This window comes from Humulus lupulus, chromosome 8, assembly GCF_963169125.1.
Source record: "Humulus lupulus chromosome 8, drHumLupu1.1, whole genome shotgun sequence".
Taxonomy (NCBI): Eukaryota; Viridiplantae; Streptophyta; class Magnoliopsida; order Rosales; family Cannabaceae; genus Humulus; species Humulus lupulus.
The window spans coordinates 4,110,085-4,126,605 of record NC_084800.1 but is presented as its reverse complement, the minus strand read 5'-3'; the positions used below and the strand labels follow the sequence as shown (position 1 = coordinate 4,126,605).

General features: G+C 37.6%; 1 protein-coding gene across 1 annotated transcript; it reads right to left on the bottom strand.

The window, feature by feature from the left end:
- Positions 1–9,400: 9,400 nt before the first annotated feature.
- Positions 9,401–10,991, bottom strand: LOC133794224 (uncharacterized). Its single transcript, XM_062231442.1, has 3 exons — positions 10,665–10,991; positions 10,498–10,587; positions 9,401–10,414 (listed from the first exon to the last, which is right to left on the bottom strand). Exons 1-3 carry the CDS (start codon positions 10,974–10,976, stop codon positions 9,689–9,691), a joined length of 1,128 nt encoding a protein of 375 aa, XP_062087426.1. The 5' UTR covers positions 10,977–10,991; the 3' UTR covers positions 9,401–9,688.
- Between the last annotated feature and the right edge of the window lie 5,530 nt (positions 10,992–16,521).

Genomic DNA, 16,521 nt, shown 5'->3' with positions numbered 1-16,521 from the left:
GGGCATCATTGGTATATTGTATTTGGATGTAACTAAATACGCGAGCTTAGATAATTCGGACATAACCGAATTATCAAAAAGTATTTGGATATAACCAAGTACGCGAGCTTAGATAGTTCGGACATAACCGAATTATAAAAAACATAAGGTATTTAGATGTAACTAAATACGCGAGCTTAGATAGTTCGGACATAACCGAATTATCAAAAAGTATTTGGATATAACCAAGTACGCGAGCTTAGATAGTTCGGACATAACCGAATTATAAAAAACATAAAGTATTTAGATGTAACTAAATACGCGAGCTTAGATAGTTCGGACATAACCGAATTATCAAAAAGTATTTGGATATAACCAAGTACGCGAGCTTAGATAATTCGGACATAACCGAATTATCAAAAACATAAAATATCTAGATGTAACTAAATACGCGAGCTTAGATAGTTCGGACATAACCGAACCATCAAAAACCTATAACATTTGGAGTTAACCAGATGTGCAAACTTAATAGGTTTGGAATAAACCAGCCAAAAAATTGATCGACGATAAGTAGGAACCTAAACCTATTTCGAAATAAGTCGAGATCGAGGCTGGAATATCTTAAAAGAAAAATAGTTTCAAACTCTTAACCTCGGAGAAAAAACGGAGGATGAGTAAAAGTGACTAAACAAAAAAGATATAACCAAATCATTTACGTTACATACCATATAAGTACTTCCGGGTTCATGGTTAAAGTAATATCCGACCTTGATAAATAACGAGGTCGAAATCAGGATAATTCGAACAAACTATGCATGAATGCATCGAGTTTCGAGCTCAAAATCCAAACTATGTTTGTATGAATAAATAAACATAACTGATTCATCAACATAAAATGTGCAAAATATTTCGAGCCAAGAAATGTAAAGCATGTAAAAAAATAATTACAAAATAGGGGGCGCAGTCCCAATAAATGACTTCCCCGAGATCGAATTTAAGGAAGAGGAGTATCCTTGGCCTTCTCAGCATCAGTATCACCGGACCCTCCAGGACGAATAACATGGCTATCCTTCTGAGCCGCCTCTCGAGCAGCTACACTTGCCTCGAGACGGGCATTCCACCGCTCAACATATGTGGCCTCGAGAGGACCCAGGAAGCTGGTATCGAGGTCGGCATTGTCAGCCCAAAGTTTGTACATGGCTTGGTCGACCGCTTTCTCCTTCTGCTCCTTATACTCGTCCAGGAGGCGGGCCTTCTCGCTCTCCATGAAGTCGAAGGTGACAGATTTCTCCTCTTCGAGCTTGGCATTGGCCTTCTCGAGACGAGTCTTCGCCTGCTCCAGCTCGACATTCGATTTCTCCAGCTCCTCGAGACGGGTCTTCATTTTCTCAAGTTCAGACTTCGAATCTTTGAGTTCGTCAGCCATCTTAAGCTCGAGATCCTTCGACTTCTGGGCCAGGGACATGCTCGTTTGCACCTCGTTGGTCAGTTTATAGTTGAGCTGTGCTGAAACGACAAGGGCCTGAAACACAAAGAACGAATCAGAATTGCGAACTGAGGCATAAATACTTAAAATAGAGTTGCGAAGGCTACCGCGGCGGTGAGTTCGATACTCTTATCATAAAGAGTATTGCAGTCCGAAGCCTTATGCACGAGATCCCAGTGGTCGGCGCCGAAGCCAGAAAAGCTCTGACCCACTCGAGAAAGGACATCCGAGCTGAGCACAGCCCCTTCTGTCCCAGCGGCGCCATCAAGCACGTACTCCTCAATATGAGTTCGGGCCGTTGGCAGCTGAACCTTAGAGGTAGAAGGTTTCTTCGGGGGCTGAACAACTGCTAATTGGGTTTCGGTGGGAGGCAACGAGATGGGTGCGGTCGAGCCAGACGCATCAACCTGGGCAGTCGGTTCCTTGGCTGTGCTCGCATTAGTCTGGGCCGTGGGGGTCGTCTCGTGGCATCGGGGTACCTTGGATGGTCGGTCGGACCTCCGTGGTATTCTCGGACGTTTGCTCTTTTGGGCGTCAGCTCCCCCATCGCTAAAGAGCACAGCGTCGAGGTCGGGATTCATGGCACCTGCACAGTTCCAATAAGTTAGACAGTGATAATAAGTTTGCAAAGAGAGGGAAACCAGGTAAAGAAAAAACCTAACTGGAACTCTCCCCCGAGCTCGAACTTGGGGACCAGGAAATTCCCCCGTCTTCGGAGGAGGCGGGGGGAGTGCCTTCTCTATATGTGGGCGATAACCTCGAAAGGTCCCTATAATCGTTGGTCCCATACTGAACGGCTATCCCGTTCCACATCTCGTCCGAGGTATACATAGTGTCGTATTTCCCGAGCCCACTATCAAACCTATGGACGCAGTCATCTACCCAACTCCATATGTAGAAGTGGTATCTATCCTGTGGACACGAGACTAACCTATTGAGCCTGTGTTTTCGTAAGGTCGGGGACCACATTCTCGAGGTAGGAAGGACTTTACCTTCATCCGAATCCGAGCTCGAGGCTTCATCATTAGCCTCATTCCCAGACAGCGGGCTCCTTGGGCGAACTGGAAGAGGTGGCCTTGTTTCTCTCCTCTGAGGAAGGGCGCCTGTGGGCAGGGGCACCTGCTCCCAGTGTTCATATTTTACATTGGACCAGTCAAAGGTGGACTGGCCCTCCTCCAAAAGTCCGCACTTTCGGAGTTTGTCCTCGTGTAAAAGGTATAGGAGAGACCTCCTGCCACGAGGGAGTTGGAGCAAGGCCTCTCTGTGCCCCTTCATTGCTTCATCAGGGGTGGGACGCTGAAAATTAGCTGAAAGGCGAGACACATTTCAACTAAATATGGATTTAAGAACTAAAGTCTCGCGCACAGAAATAAAGGTAACGAGAAACTTACGAATCCGCCTGAACGAATAATGTCAAGACGGGGACAGACCATCTGTCCAGAAGAAGGCGCTTTTGAAATCAGGCGGGTGGTTGGGAAGATCCTCAAAAACCTTCGTCTCCTTGGGGTAGCTCGAGAGGTAGTAAAAGCCATCCCCTCCCCGAGCTCGGGAGGGGTTACTTTTTAAACAAAAGAGATATAAAATCTCTTTAGGTGAAGGTCCTTTCCACCCCAGCTCGTGGTACAAGGACCTCAGGGCGGACAGTACCCTGTAAGAGTTGGTGTTGAGTTGGAACGGAGCCAACCCAACAAAATCCGTGAAGTCTTTGAAAAAAGACTTCAAGGGCAACAAAGCTCCTGCCCTCATATGTTCCTGGCTCCAGGCCGCGTATTTCACACTGGCGTCGCGGCCCCCAGGGGCGAAGCAGCTTCGCTCATGGTTGGCCGGAGGTTGACACTTCAGCGAGCCTGACAGGCTAAGGCCGTGGAAAGCCAGAATGTCACTTATCTGGCTAGTTGTGGTGACCGAGCTCTAGTAGTGCTCGGCCTCAAACATTTCTCTCCCCGACTGCGAGGAGGAAGGTTCCCCCATTAGTGAAAATTTGAGCTCTCCGGGGTGGTATGCGACAGTAACCTTTAAAGCAGGATCGAGAGGAATCGGCCTAGGACCTGAATTGAATTCCGGATAGATGGCCTCCCGAAGAACTCTCCTCTTCCCCTCTATGACTTCGTCTATCTGACGGCGGTAGTGAGCTCGAATGTCCTCTTGCTCGCGCGCGAGCTCGTATTCTTTTATCCGACGTTGATTCCGGGCAAATAGCAATTCTGGGCTCGGAGATTTTAGCTCGTAAGGGATTGCCAGCAATGACCCCCACCGTCTTTCCAGATTCTGTGACATCTAGCGAGAAAGAAAAAATGGTGAGGGCCATGCATGCAAGAGTTGCGAGCTCGAAGTTGCGAGCTCGGGGGTTTAGGAGCGAAATAAGCTAAGTATTAAGACCCTTATTGAAGAGTCAGGGTGTGCATTCCACGAAAAAGTAAGGAGCGTGGATAATTTTGAAAATCCCGAAAATCAAGGGAAAGGAGAGTGGCGGTTAACCAGGAAAGGCAGGCTTGGGTTCCGTGCATTTATCAAGGACAAGGGTTTTTACCCGAAAACTTAGTGTACAAGAAACGTCGCCTAAATTTTTTTTCAAAACCCAGAAAATAAGAACCTCATTCAAACATCAAAACTGGGTATGAACCAGAGATGTAAATCCAGGATGGAAGTCTAAAAAGCATAAGAGTCTATCGAATCAAAACCTCCTATCGTATTATGCTAAGGATGTAAACTAGCATAAACACATACACAGCAAGAACAACATGAATGAAAACTGACAAAATGGAAAACAAAGATTGTTTACTTACACAATAATGGCGATTGCAGGGAGATTGTCGATTGAAGAAGAGGTTGCAAATAAGAACTCACTGACTCGAACAGACCAAGATTTCTTTGTTTCTTTGGCCGAGAAAACATGCACAGAATAGAAACGTTATGAGGAGCTCTCTGGTTTCTTTTTTCTTTTCTTGCTTATGGTGAACGAAGGTAAAAGTGAAGGTGAAGAGTGGAGTCTTGTATATATAGGTGGGAAAAAGGAATTAATCTGGAACGTTGAACAAAATCCTTGCAAAATCCAATGGTCAGGGATCAATGGCAAGATAGCGCCGAAAAGGTGTCAGACGGACGATCGTGGGCGTGTTTCCAAGGTACTCAAGTACCAAAAATGAGCAATACCCAATTGACGCGTGTCCATTTTCAAGGGTGTATGACGGTACAGTTCTCAAAGAAAGTAGTTCAAAAGTTTCCTTCTCTCAGGATTCGAACAAATACTTTTGAGGGGGCAAGATGTTACACCCAGATTTCGAGCTATGCAAGTTATGACCTCGAAAGTTGGATGCACAAATAAGCGAACTCATAAGGATGGAATCATGCTCTAGGATTGTATGTCGAGCTTACAGGATGTAGGTGACCTCGAGTATGGTGACCTCGAAGTATTCATGATCTCGAAAGACAACTCCAGGAACACATTCATCTCCGAGGATGACCTCGGGTCAGGGATCCCGAGCTCGACGCACATACAATCTCGAAAAGCCATGTGACCTCGGAAGATGTCTCCAGCTCGAAAGGTGACGGGAAACCTGGGAGGCTAAAGCCTTAGAGATACGTGATAACCACCTTGAATATCTACAAGTGTTATAAATATGAGATGTAATCCTCATTTATTATTGTAAATCCCCTAGAATCATGGGATATTATTTGGTCAGTTATACGTCCATTGGTCTTCAGGGGACATTTCCTTTTATATCTGATTATAGGCATTTAAAGCCATTAATTTTATTTATACGAAAAGAGTAACTACCCAAAATATGTGGGATAGTATTCTTTAGCATTCTCTATAAATAGAGAGGCCATGCACCATTGTAAATGACCGAAATTCTGATTCTTGAGAGAAAACTCTGGGGAATTCATTCTTGAAGAATTCCTAGAGATAATCTTGAGTTTAATAACAAAGACTCGTGGACTAGGCAGATTAAACTGCTGAACCACGTAAAAATCGTGTGTTTACATTGTTTCATTTTAATTGGCCATTTTCAGTTATTGTTTACGTGCTCTTCTTTCACTGTTTGACGAAAAACGGCGTCAACAATCTTATTTATATTCATAATATAATATTTGTTAGTATAGAAAAAATACATATATGTAAGAAGATTTTTTTTTTTTTTTGAAATGATTGTATATATGCTCATATATGTATTATGTAACTTAAAACTTAAATATTCATACATTTTGTAAATATATGTCTAATAACTTTAATTGAGATTTTATGACTTGTAAATAATTTATTCATCCTCCAAATTAAATAGACACATTAATAAACAATTTGCCTCCAAATTCATTCTGCCTTCGATTCATTACTATTCAATTTTATCGTAAATAAATTTAGTATGATTACGTGCTAGTAAACATGTTATTTCACTTTTGGCATAAAATTTAGCTTGAATTTTATCTAAAGGTATTTTAGTTTTTATTCAAAATTATAAATTATTATAATAAAAACTATTAGTCAAACAATATTTTTTTTTATTTTAAAAACAATAAAACATTTTTCTATTCTCATTTACAAATATAACTGTAGACACAATAAAATTATAAAATGCAGTGTGTGTGATTTTAAATTAACTTTATTACCATATATATATATCTCGTGTAGATAACGGAAATTTTTGGTTTTAACGGTTTTTTATTTTTTTAATGTTAATATATTTAATAGAATATTTTTATATTTAATAGTAGTTTGTAAATACTTAAATTTAAATAAAATAAAATAAATAATAAAAAAATTAAAATAGGATATTTTTGAGATATTTTACAATGATAATTTTTAAAAAATAATAAATAATTAAACAAATTAAAATAGGATATTTTTGAGATATTTTACAATGATAATTATTTAAAAATAATAAAATTATTTTATAACTTAAATAAAATCTAATTAAACTTAAACTCACTTATTATAATAATATCATATTAAATATATAATATAATCTACTGTCAATTAGTAACAAATTGATTTTTTTTTAAAAATTAACAAGAAACTTAAATTTAAAATACATATATAATATTTAATATTACATTAAATATATAATATATAATTATCACTCCTAAATTAAAAAACTAAAACAAACATAAACTTAAACAAAAATAAATAAATTATTTAATTAAAATATGATATTTATTTGAAATTTATATGACATTAATATAAATTTAATAAAAATAATTAATAAATTCTATAAATAAAACTAAGCAAACGTGCATATTGTACGTTGCTTGTATGTAGTATATATATATATAAAATCGCACCAAAAATTGTTCACGGGTCGAGAAAAACTGAAAGCCCCATCGATAAAGCTTAAAGTAAAATCATGTTGAAAAATTATCATATATATATATATATATATATGATGTATCATCTCCGGACCAAGCTGACTAGATTTTTCTTTACAAGACAAAGTTAAATGATACACCCACTTGTATTGTATAAATTGTCTTATTTAAAATTTATTCCAAGACAAAATGAACAAGTGCAAGTATTTTCATTTTAAGAATGATAAGATCTTCACCTCTCCTCAATCTCTTTTCCTTTATGCCTTTTTCTGTATAATCAATTATATTGTCGTTCATATATTCATTCGATTGTTTTGTGCTTGTCTTTGACCTGATCCCTTTAACACAGCTTTTTATTTTCTCAATTTTATTCCTAGTAGCTTTTCTTTGGCTAAACCTATACTTTGCAATCTTTTCTACACAGAGAAAAGCTGTGAAACAGAGAAGTTTATCAGTTGTTATTGAAGTATTGAGCTGTTAGGATTACAATAAAAACGTCAAATAAATATATTACTATAAAAAAAAAACAAAAATTGAGGATCTATACTTTAAAATGCCCCTTAATTAAAACTATAAAAAAAAAATTAAAAAATATGTGTTCCACATATAAGTATAGAAAAAAAAAAAGTCTCTTCAATAAGAGATGTAAATATTATGCTATATTTTACACAAAAAAATCAATGTGGTATATTTGATATAATTTTTAGCATTTTGCTCCAATGCACTTTTGTAAAAATTGATGCAAAAATTAATCTTTCATTAATGCTTATTTGATATTTATTACAATATACAAAAAGAAATAATTTTCTTTTATATTTTATTATTAATAGTTAGAGATAATAATAAAATAATAAGGTAAAAAATCTAACATTTAATGGTAATCATTAAAAATAATACTAAAATAATAAAAATTGCGTGAAAGTAAATAAAAAAGTTGTAGCACTTATGGTGATGCAAAATATGTATCATGCTATATTGTGTGTTAAATTTGACACAACATTAGAGTAACTTTTTTGTAAAATGGGCTATATTATAACAATGTATCACCAATTTGGCAGTCTGGAGATTCTCGTACATAGTTCTCCCCTTCTCTTTTCCCTCTATTTTATCTTTCTCTCTACCTTATACGGTATCTCATCTGTGCTCCTCTCTCCGACCAAGTAGCTTGAGTAACGCCAAATGCATTTAATCAAGTTCTTCAATAAAATCTCAAAGTTACCATTAAACCCACGAAATTCTCATCTTTGCTGTTATTAGAGTTAAAAAAATCATGGTTAAGTATCTTTGTTACATTTCTTTTAGTGATGTGTATATGTTTGAAGTACTAATATATGTATTTCAAACAAATTATTGTATGATTTTGTGGTTTTGTGTGCATTTTTTTCCCTTTCAAATATAGAGATCTAAATGTTGGGGTTTTTCAATAAAATATGAGCTTGTTTGATGAAATATTCATGTTTATGTTGGGACTTTGAATACAGTGATAAATTGATGGTTCTATGAAAGATCCAAAATCTCATGAGCTTATGAAACCATCGAACGGTAGCATCGATTTAACATCAACATTTGGCTTAGAAATCAAGTTTTTATTGAACCATTGAACTGCATCAAACTTGCATCTCAATGCAAAAACAGAATTTTCTTAGAAAAAGTAATGAAAAGTAACTCTATTTTATAGAGTTAACAAAAATGCATCAATTTACCAACAAAACAAAGTTAAAATTCAATTTAAATTATAAATGTCTAAACATTGATTTAACACCATACCACAATGATTTGGCATTGATTTCAAAGTTCCGATTACATAAAGATGAACATTTCATTAATTTTGCATCAAATTGGCATCAAAATTGGTTTGAGATTCAAATTTGAACAAACAAAAAAATGTACACAAATCTGCAAAATATTACATTCAAGTGTTCGAAATATATTAGTGTTTCTAATATATACACATTACTAGATAGGGTGAGAAGCTACTTGCCTATTATTTGTCTGGTTAATGATGACTTTGAGCTTTTAATCAATAACTTATTTGGGTGTGAATCACGTTAGTGAGGGTGACTGAGTGGAAGGGAGAAGGAGAGGGAGAGAATGGCGAATTAGACAGCGGATGAAAAATGAGAGGGAAAGGCACTACAAGAAAAAGAGGCTTCAACGAGGACAAATTTCGTCAGTGAAGGGTGCTTCTTTCGTCAGTAGTAGCTATCAATGGCGACATGTCGTTAGTGATTGGTCGTTGGTGATACCTCGTCGGTGAAAGTCAATATCAACGACGACTTTACAAGTCGTTGGTAAAAAAAAGTATCACTGACGACAATATCGTTGGTGATAATTTAACCTTTTTTTTTTTTAATGCTTTTAACTATTAATGACGACTTAGTCGTCATTGATAATATTATCAATGACGACTATGTCGTTGGTGATAATTTAACCTTTTTTTTTTTTTTAATGCTTTTAACTATTAATGACGACTTAGTCGTCATTGATAATATTATCAATGACGACTATGTCGTTAGTGTTATTTATTTATTTATTTATTTTTAAATTATTAATTAATATAAAAATAATTAATTATTTCATTTTTTTATAACTAATTAATATAAAAAATAATTTAATTAAAAATAAAACATATAACAAACTAAAAATGTTCATATTAAATTTTAAAAAGTCATACATGGAAATATAAAATACTAAAGTGTTCATAAAACATAAATAAATACATAATCAATAGTCCATAAAACGTATATAAAAATACTAAAAGAAATTTGTAGTAGCATCGTCATCGTCATCATCACTAGCATTTCTCGGAATTTGTTGTTGAGGAACATTTGGCATCTGTGGGTAGTAGGGCAGCACCTGCGAACTTGGCATCATCGGCGATGTTTGCTGCCCATGTGGTGTAGGCATCATTGGCGATGTTTACTGGCCATGTGATGTAGGCATCATCGATGATGTTTGCTGCCCATATTGCTGCCTTTGTGGTATCGGCATCATCTGAAAAGTATGCGGCATCTGAGACATTTGTTGTGTCGGCATCATTTGTGGCGTCCGTGACTGAGAAACTTGAGACGTCTGAGGCGATTGTGTCATCATCTGCATCATTACTTGTGAACTGTTTGGCGACTGTGACATCATCTGGAAAAATGACTGGAACATCTGATATTGTTGAAATTGAATCATGTGTTCAGGGGTTAAAGATGCAGACGAATGAATAGGAGGTTGTTGTAGTAGTTGCTGAAAGGAAAGAGGAGTCTGTTGCGATTGCTGATGCTGAAAACCCATTGGCTGAAAAGATGGACCAGATCCATCTCTAGGCATATGAGAATGAGATGGTCGTGGATGCGTTGGTTGCGTTGGAGCTGCATTATTCATCTCAAGATCCATTTCAGCACGTTCCTCAGGAGACAGTTTTTGAGACAATATCTGAACTTGTCTTTGCAATTGAGCTACTGTCTGCTGTAAGTCGGGCTGGTTAATAGTTGTTGGTTGTGTACGCCGTTTTGATGATTGTCCTTTCAATTTGCGACCCACTCCTCGGTTATGGCCACGCCTCTCTCCAAGAGTCTCATGGAGTATCTCAATCTCAGAAACTTCTGTAGAGTCAGAAGTACTAGATCGGCTGTCATAAGTATTCTTCATCCGTTCCTATTTTAAGAATAAGTCAGAAAGTAAAATCAAATTATAATTATTTGAATATATTTAAAAGTAATTAATTTATATAATCTTACCCATTCATTTTTGGCATAGTCGTTGACAAAGGTGTTTGTGCATTTCTTTGTATGACAATCCTTCCAATTCTCAATGTAACCCTTGCTTTGCTGATAAATATAAATTGTAAGAAAATTATAATTAAATTAAACTTCATTAAATATATATTATATATACATTAACTTACATTTTCATGAAGGGTTTCGGCCATTGTTATCGACCCTTGTGTTGAAGAGTATTTCATCTTCTGCCGATTGAGAGAATTTTGCTTAGAACGAGCAATAAACTGAGGAGATGTGAACAACTGACATATTAGTCGCCATTGTTCTTCATTGAGTTCATTGGGGGGGTTTTTGACAGCGTTTTCGAAGTCTTCTGGTTTTGTGTAATATTCCTTGAAATGTGCCAGCCTAATATTCTTTCTCGTCTTGTATTTTTCGGCCATCTCAGCTAATGCTATTAATGTTGCATTGTCGTCAATCTGATAATAATACTGCATTTGACAAAAAAAATATGTTAATAACATACTAATAATAACATTTATTGATTAGCAAGAATGTACGGGTCATCTTTGTACCATATACCACTAACATTTATGCTAGTGATATTATTTTCAGTAATTAATTTCTTCTTTCTCGGATCTGCATTGAACCATTTACACCGAAATAATACTACCGAATAGGCACCACTAAAAGTCAAATGCAATATTTCTTCAAGCTCCCCATAATAGTCAAAACCTTCTATCCCTACAGCAGACACCCCACTGTTTTGAGTATTGCGATCTTTGTCTCGACTGTTTACAACAAATCATACCCCATTAACTATACATGCCGGATATGAATACACAACGAAATCAGACCCAGATGCTAAAGCTAGCAATTCATCACTATGTTCTAATGACCCGAGCTTATACAAATTGAAAATCTGAAGAAAAAAAAAACAATAAGGATTTGAGAGATTTGAAGATCAGGAATAAGTATATATTAGGATAAGGAACACTTGTATACCTTCTCGTGAAACCACGACTGAAATTCTTTTTTATGTAAAAGGTTATGGTTAGCGTTCGGGTCCCTCCGTCTGATTCCTTCGAGATGCTCTCTATTAAATAAAAAATTATTATAATTTTAATTAAAAAGAATTATACAATGTTATTCATTAAGCAACATGTAATCATTTGATTAACTTACTTCATATAAAAATCGATCTCAGTACAATTCTCTAGTATGTACCACTCAGCTCTTTTGCGAGTCTTCTCGTCGAGAGGTATTATTGTTTGTTTTCCGAGTGGACGACATTGAGATTTGAAAACTGTTAGGTACCGAGATAGAAGAGGAGCATCTTCATTGCGCTCAGGACAATTGAATTTTGTATGCACACCTTTGAAGTACATGGAGCAAAATGTCAAAGCCTCGTCTATAACATATCCTTCAGCAATAGATCCTTCTGGGCGTGCTTTATTCCTAACATAATTTTTCAACTTTTTCATGTACCTTTCAAATGGGTACATCCATCTCATAAAAACTGGCCCACCCAATATGGCTTCCTCAGGCAAATGTAGTACCAAATGTATCATGATATCAAAAAATGCTGGAGGATAAATCCTCTCCATTTTGCATAAAATTTGAATGAGGTCTCCTTGTGCCTTCTCCATGTCTTTTACATTCAATGTCCTAGAACATAAAATTCTGAAAAAATTACACAATTCTATTATGGTGGTTGATATTTCCTTCGATAAAAACTTGCCAATACAAACAGGAAGTAACCGTTGCATGATAACATGACAGTCATGGGATTTCAATCCAACAATATTGTTGTCAGTTACTTTCTTCTTCAAGTTCGAACAAAACCCATCTGGCAATTTAACTCCTTTAAAAAATCTACAAAATAATTGCTTATCTTCAGCAGTCAACACATAAGGGGCATGGGGTTTTAGCAACCTTTTGTGAGCATCTTCGTAAATCCATAAGGATTGACGAACTCCCATATTTTTCAAATCTTGTCTTGCATTGGTGGTGTCTTTAGACTTGTCATTATCCAAGAGGGTGCCAAGGATACTATCACAAACATTCTTCTCCACATGCATAACGTCTATGTTGTGTTTCAGCTCATTGGTACTCCAATACTCTAGTTCATAAAAGATGCTTTTTTTCCTCCAATTACTTTCAGTCTCACCTCTTTTTCGTTTCCCCGGAGCTCGTTCTGATATAGCATTCACTTGTTCTAATATCTCTAAACAAGTAAATCGTCTTGGAGGAAGCCTCTTTTCAACTTTTCCATCAAATTCACGGTCCTTTCTCATACGATGATTGGATGGCAAGAAACGTCTATGGCCAACGTCTATGTCACATATGGGGTGCAGTTTTCTTACCTCGGGTTCGAGCAAGAATTAGTAAAAGAACAACCCTTGAGAACGATCAATCATTTGATCCTTTAGCGGTCACCTAGTCATAACCAAATATGGAATCCCATCAATAAAATAAATCATAAAAGGTTTATAATATAAAACCTCACTCCCGGGATCCACCCCGCACTCTCGGGATTCTCAATCTACCCAAACGAGGTAAAGGAACCAACCCCCGAGCCTTAAAAGTCCTCCCAAGCGCTAAAAATAGGTTGCTGGAAAAATCACTAGCGCTGGGGCGCTGCCTAATGGTGCTACCCCAAAGTCAAAGAAGCCCCAAAACCTGCCCTGCCTAGCGCTGGGGCGCCAGGGATGGTGCTGGGGCGCCATCAGCAGACCAGAAACTTTTCTGGTCTTCTCCCCTGCGATTTCCCCCTGAAAACAAGCCTCAAAACCAATCCCAAACATCATCAAAACATAAAATTCAACCCCCAAACCTCATCTACATCACACCCTCAACAAAACCCAAGCAACCAACCTCAAGAACTTCCATTAATTCCCAACTAACACATCAAAATCCTCAACTGAAAAACTAACAGAAAAACAGAGTATACACCAAAGATTTTCATGGCTGAATTTCTTACCTCAAGCTTGATTTAGATCCCCTTTAATGATTGAACCAAGGTCCTAAGCCCTCAAGCTTTGCTCTCCTAGCTTGGATCCTCAAATTGGCTCTCAAAAATTGAAAGGAAGAAAGAAGAGAAATGGTGTACGGGTGAGGTAGAGAGATGAGGATGATGATGCTCTATTTTTAACAATTCCACAGCCTTCTAAATAATACATATCCTTTGCCAAATGACCAAATTGCCCCTAGGTCAATTAAATCCCTCTAAAGACTACCAAGGGTAAAACCGTCATTTCCCGCCTATCTCGTTAATTATAATTAACACCCTTCAATTCCCGTTACTCTCAATATTCTCAAATACCAATAATTTATATACCGTTACCCTCTAATTCTCGGCAACGTTCTAATCACCAAATTACCCCAATACTCACTCCGAGCCCCGAACTTAATCCCGTTATGACTAAACTGAAAACTTGCATTCCATGATCGTCTCATGCCGAATGGCTCGAACCAATCCACACGTAATGTGGTATTATTTATAATCCACCCACATGCATGAAAATACACAATCACGCCCTCAACGGGCCAAATTACCAAAATGCCCTTATAATTAAATGTGGACCCATATGCATGCATTTATCATCATATAATAATATAATTCACATAAACATGCATATAATCATTAAATATCATAATAAATAATTTATGGCCCTCCCGGCCTCCTAATCAAGGTCCTAAACCTTATTAGGAAATTTGAGGCATTACAAACGAGGTGGCCACAAGCAAGGCACATGCTCAAGAGGCCAAGGATGCCTAGCTGAAGCTTGCGGACGAGCTCAAAGCGATGAGGCTAGAGGCGGCAGTAGGGAAGGCTGCCATTTTGAGGGTATCCGAGCTAGAGCTGAAGTTGGAGGTTGCCCTGGAGACTGCCCAGAAGGTGTCTGACCTCGAGTCGACTATGGCCAAAACCATGAAAGAAGTCGAGACAAAAAATTCCAAGATTAAGGAGCTTCAAGAGCTAAACGCCAAGTTGGAAGAGGAGAAGAAGGCCACCTTCGAGATAATCAAAGGTGAGAAGGCCCGCCTTCTTGAGGAGTTCAAAATTAAGAAAGATCACACCGTAGATATGGCGATGTATCAGATCTGGGTGAACAATCCTGACCTCAATACCAGCTTCGTGGTGAACTTAGAGGCCGGATTTTTTGAAAAGTGGCAAGCTCGTCTTGAGGAAGAGGAGGACAAGTTCGAGGCCGAGAAAACGAAGGAGGCACTAGGTGCTGCTGGTGGGGAGGCGTCTACCTCAAGGTCATGGGCGGCGTCCCATTAAAATTTTTGGACACGGGCCGCGACTTGCTCTTGAGGGTCGCGGCGCGCCTCCCAGGGCCCTGGGTTCGGTTGGGTGGCGGCCCCTTAAGAACAGGGCTGCGACTTGGCCTTACATACCCAGATTTCCTCCATTTTTCATCAGCCAAATCCAACCAAAACTATCCCAATTTCACCCTAAAACAATAATTCAATCCATATAACAGTTTTAATATCTTCCCAACAACAAAACCCAACTAAAACTTAAATGTAAAACTCATCAAAACTTCCAATTCAACTCTTGAGCTATAAGGCTCAAGAACAACTATGAATTCTAACATAATTCAGTTAAACATAAAGATTAACAAATTACCTTAGCTGTGAAAGGTGATTCCCTAGCCACAAGCTATCCGAATTCTAATCCTGAGCCTTCAATTCCTTAGTTTCTAGCCAAAATCTCCTTAGTTCTTCAAAGAGCTCCCTTAGAAAAGTGGAGAGAAAAAAATAGAGAGGGAGAGAGTCGGTTGTGAGAGGTGTTTAAGTGTTTTTGTGTTTTCTTAAGACTTAAGTTTACTTAAGCTAATCTTGAGGCTCGGGGTACCAAAAATGTCCCCGAGGGAAAAATGGTCAAAATCCCTACTTTTCCCTCCTAAACTCACTAACTCCAAATATATCTTCAATTATTCATTCCCATTTCCTGATAACCCAATTTAATGCTAAATACCTAAAATACCCATTGACTCTGAGTCGGGTATTGGGTCTCGTTGTGACTTTCCCGCTAACTTGCTCCCTAGGATCGTCTCGTGCTGAGTAACCCAAATAAACCCACATAATAATGTGGTTTCTCACATATATCATATATATGAACATATATATACAATTATGCACATAACGGGCCAAATTACGAAAGTTGCTCTTCTAATAAGAAGCGGGCCTACATGCATACTTAATATCATTAACATGAATAACTAGTGATATTATCATATAACTCACGTAATCATAATCAAATATATCAAATAAACATATAATTTCATATATTGCCATCCTGGCCCCCTAATCAAGGCCCAAAGCCTTATTAGGTAATTTTGGAACGTTACACCATTTGTTGATGTTCTGGGTTCATGCCTATCATTCATAGAGTAAATGACTCAAAATTACGAGGGAAAGATCTAATCATTGGTTTTGATGTCTACACCAAGAAAAAATGTTTACGAATCCTTCCTGGTGGCCTCGGATATAAACAACATTTTTCACCATGGGATTCCATACCAAACTATTTCGTGATGCCTCTGATCGATTCTCCCAGATCAAGCAAAGGCTCATAAAAAATTTGTGTGCCACAAATCATGTCGAGTTCCTCCAAAAATGTGACCATCCTCTATGGAAAAACCAACAGTTCTTCATTAGTCTACCCTTCAAGCTCAATGAAGACATTAACCCAACCAAGGCAAATTACCCAGGCATGAACCCATAACATCAGCAAATGGCATCTGAAGAATGCAAAGAGTTACAACAAAAAGGTCTGATTTAACCAACCACCTCATCATGGGCATTCCATGCTTTTTATGTCAATAAGAGATCAGAGCAGGTGCGAGGAAAACAAAGACTGGTCATCAATTACAAGCCCTTAAAAGAATTTTTGGACGATGATGAATTCCCTCTGCCAAACATGAATGCAATATTTGCAAGCCTGTCAAAGGCTCAAATATTTTCAAAATTCGATTTAAAGACATGATTATGTTAATTGGGGATCAAACAAGAAGACATGCCCAAAAT

Bases quoted from the DNA above. Each gene is read 5' to 3' on its own strand.
- LOC133794224 (XM_062231442.1), bottom strand. From the start codon at position 10,976: ATGCAGTATTATTATCAGATTGACGACAATGCAACATTAATAGCATTA. The intron at 10,588-10,664 runs GTAAGTTAATGT...TATATTTATCAG, and splicing joins CCGAAACCCTTCATGAAAAT to CAAAGCAAGGGTTACATTGA. The intron at 10,415-10,497 runs GTAAGATTATAT...TTCTTAAAATAG, and splicing joins ACTATGCCAAAAATGAATGG to GAACGGATGAAGAATACTTA.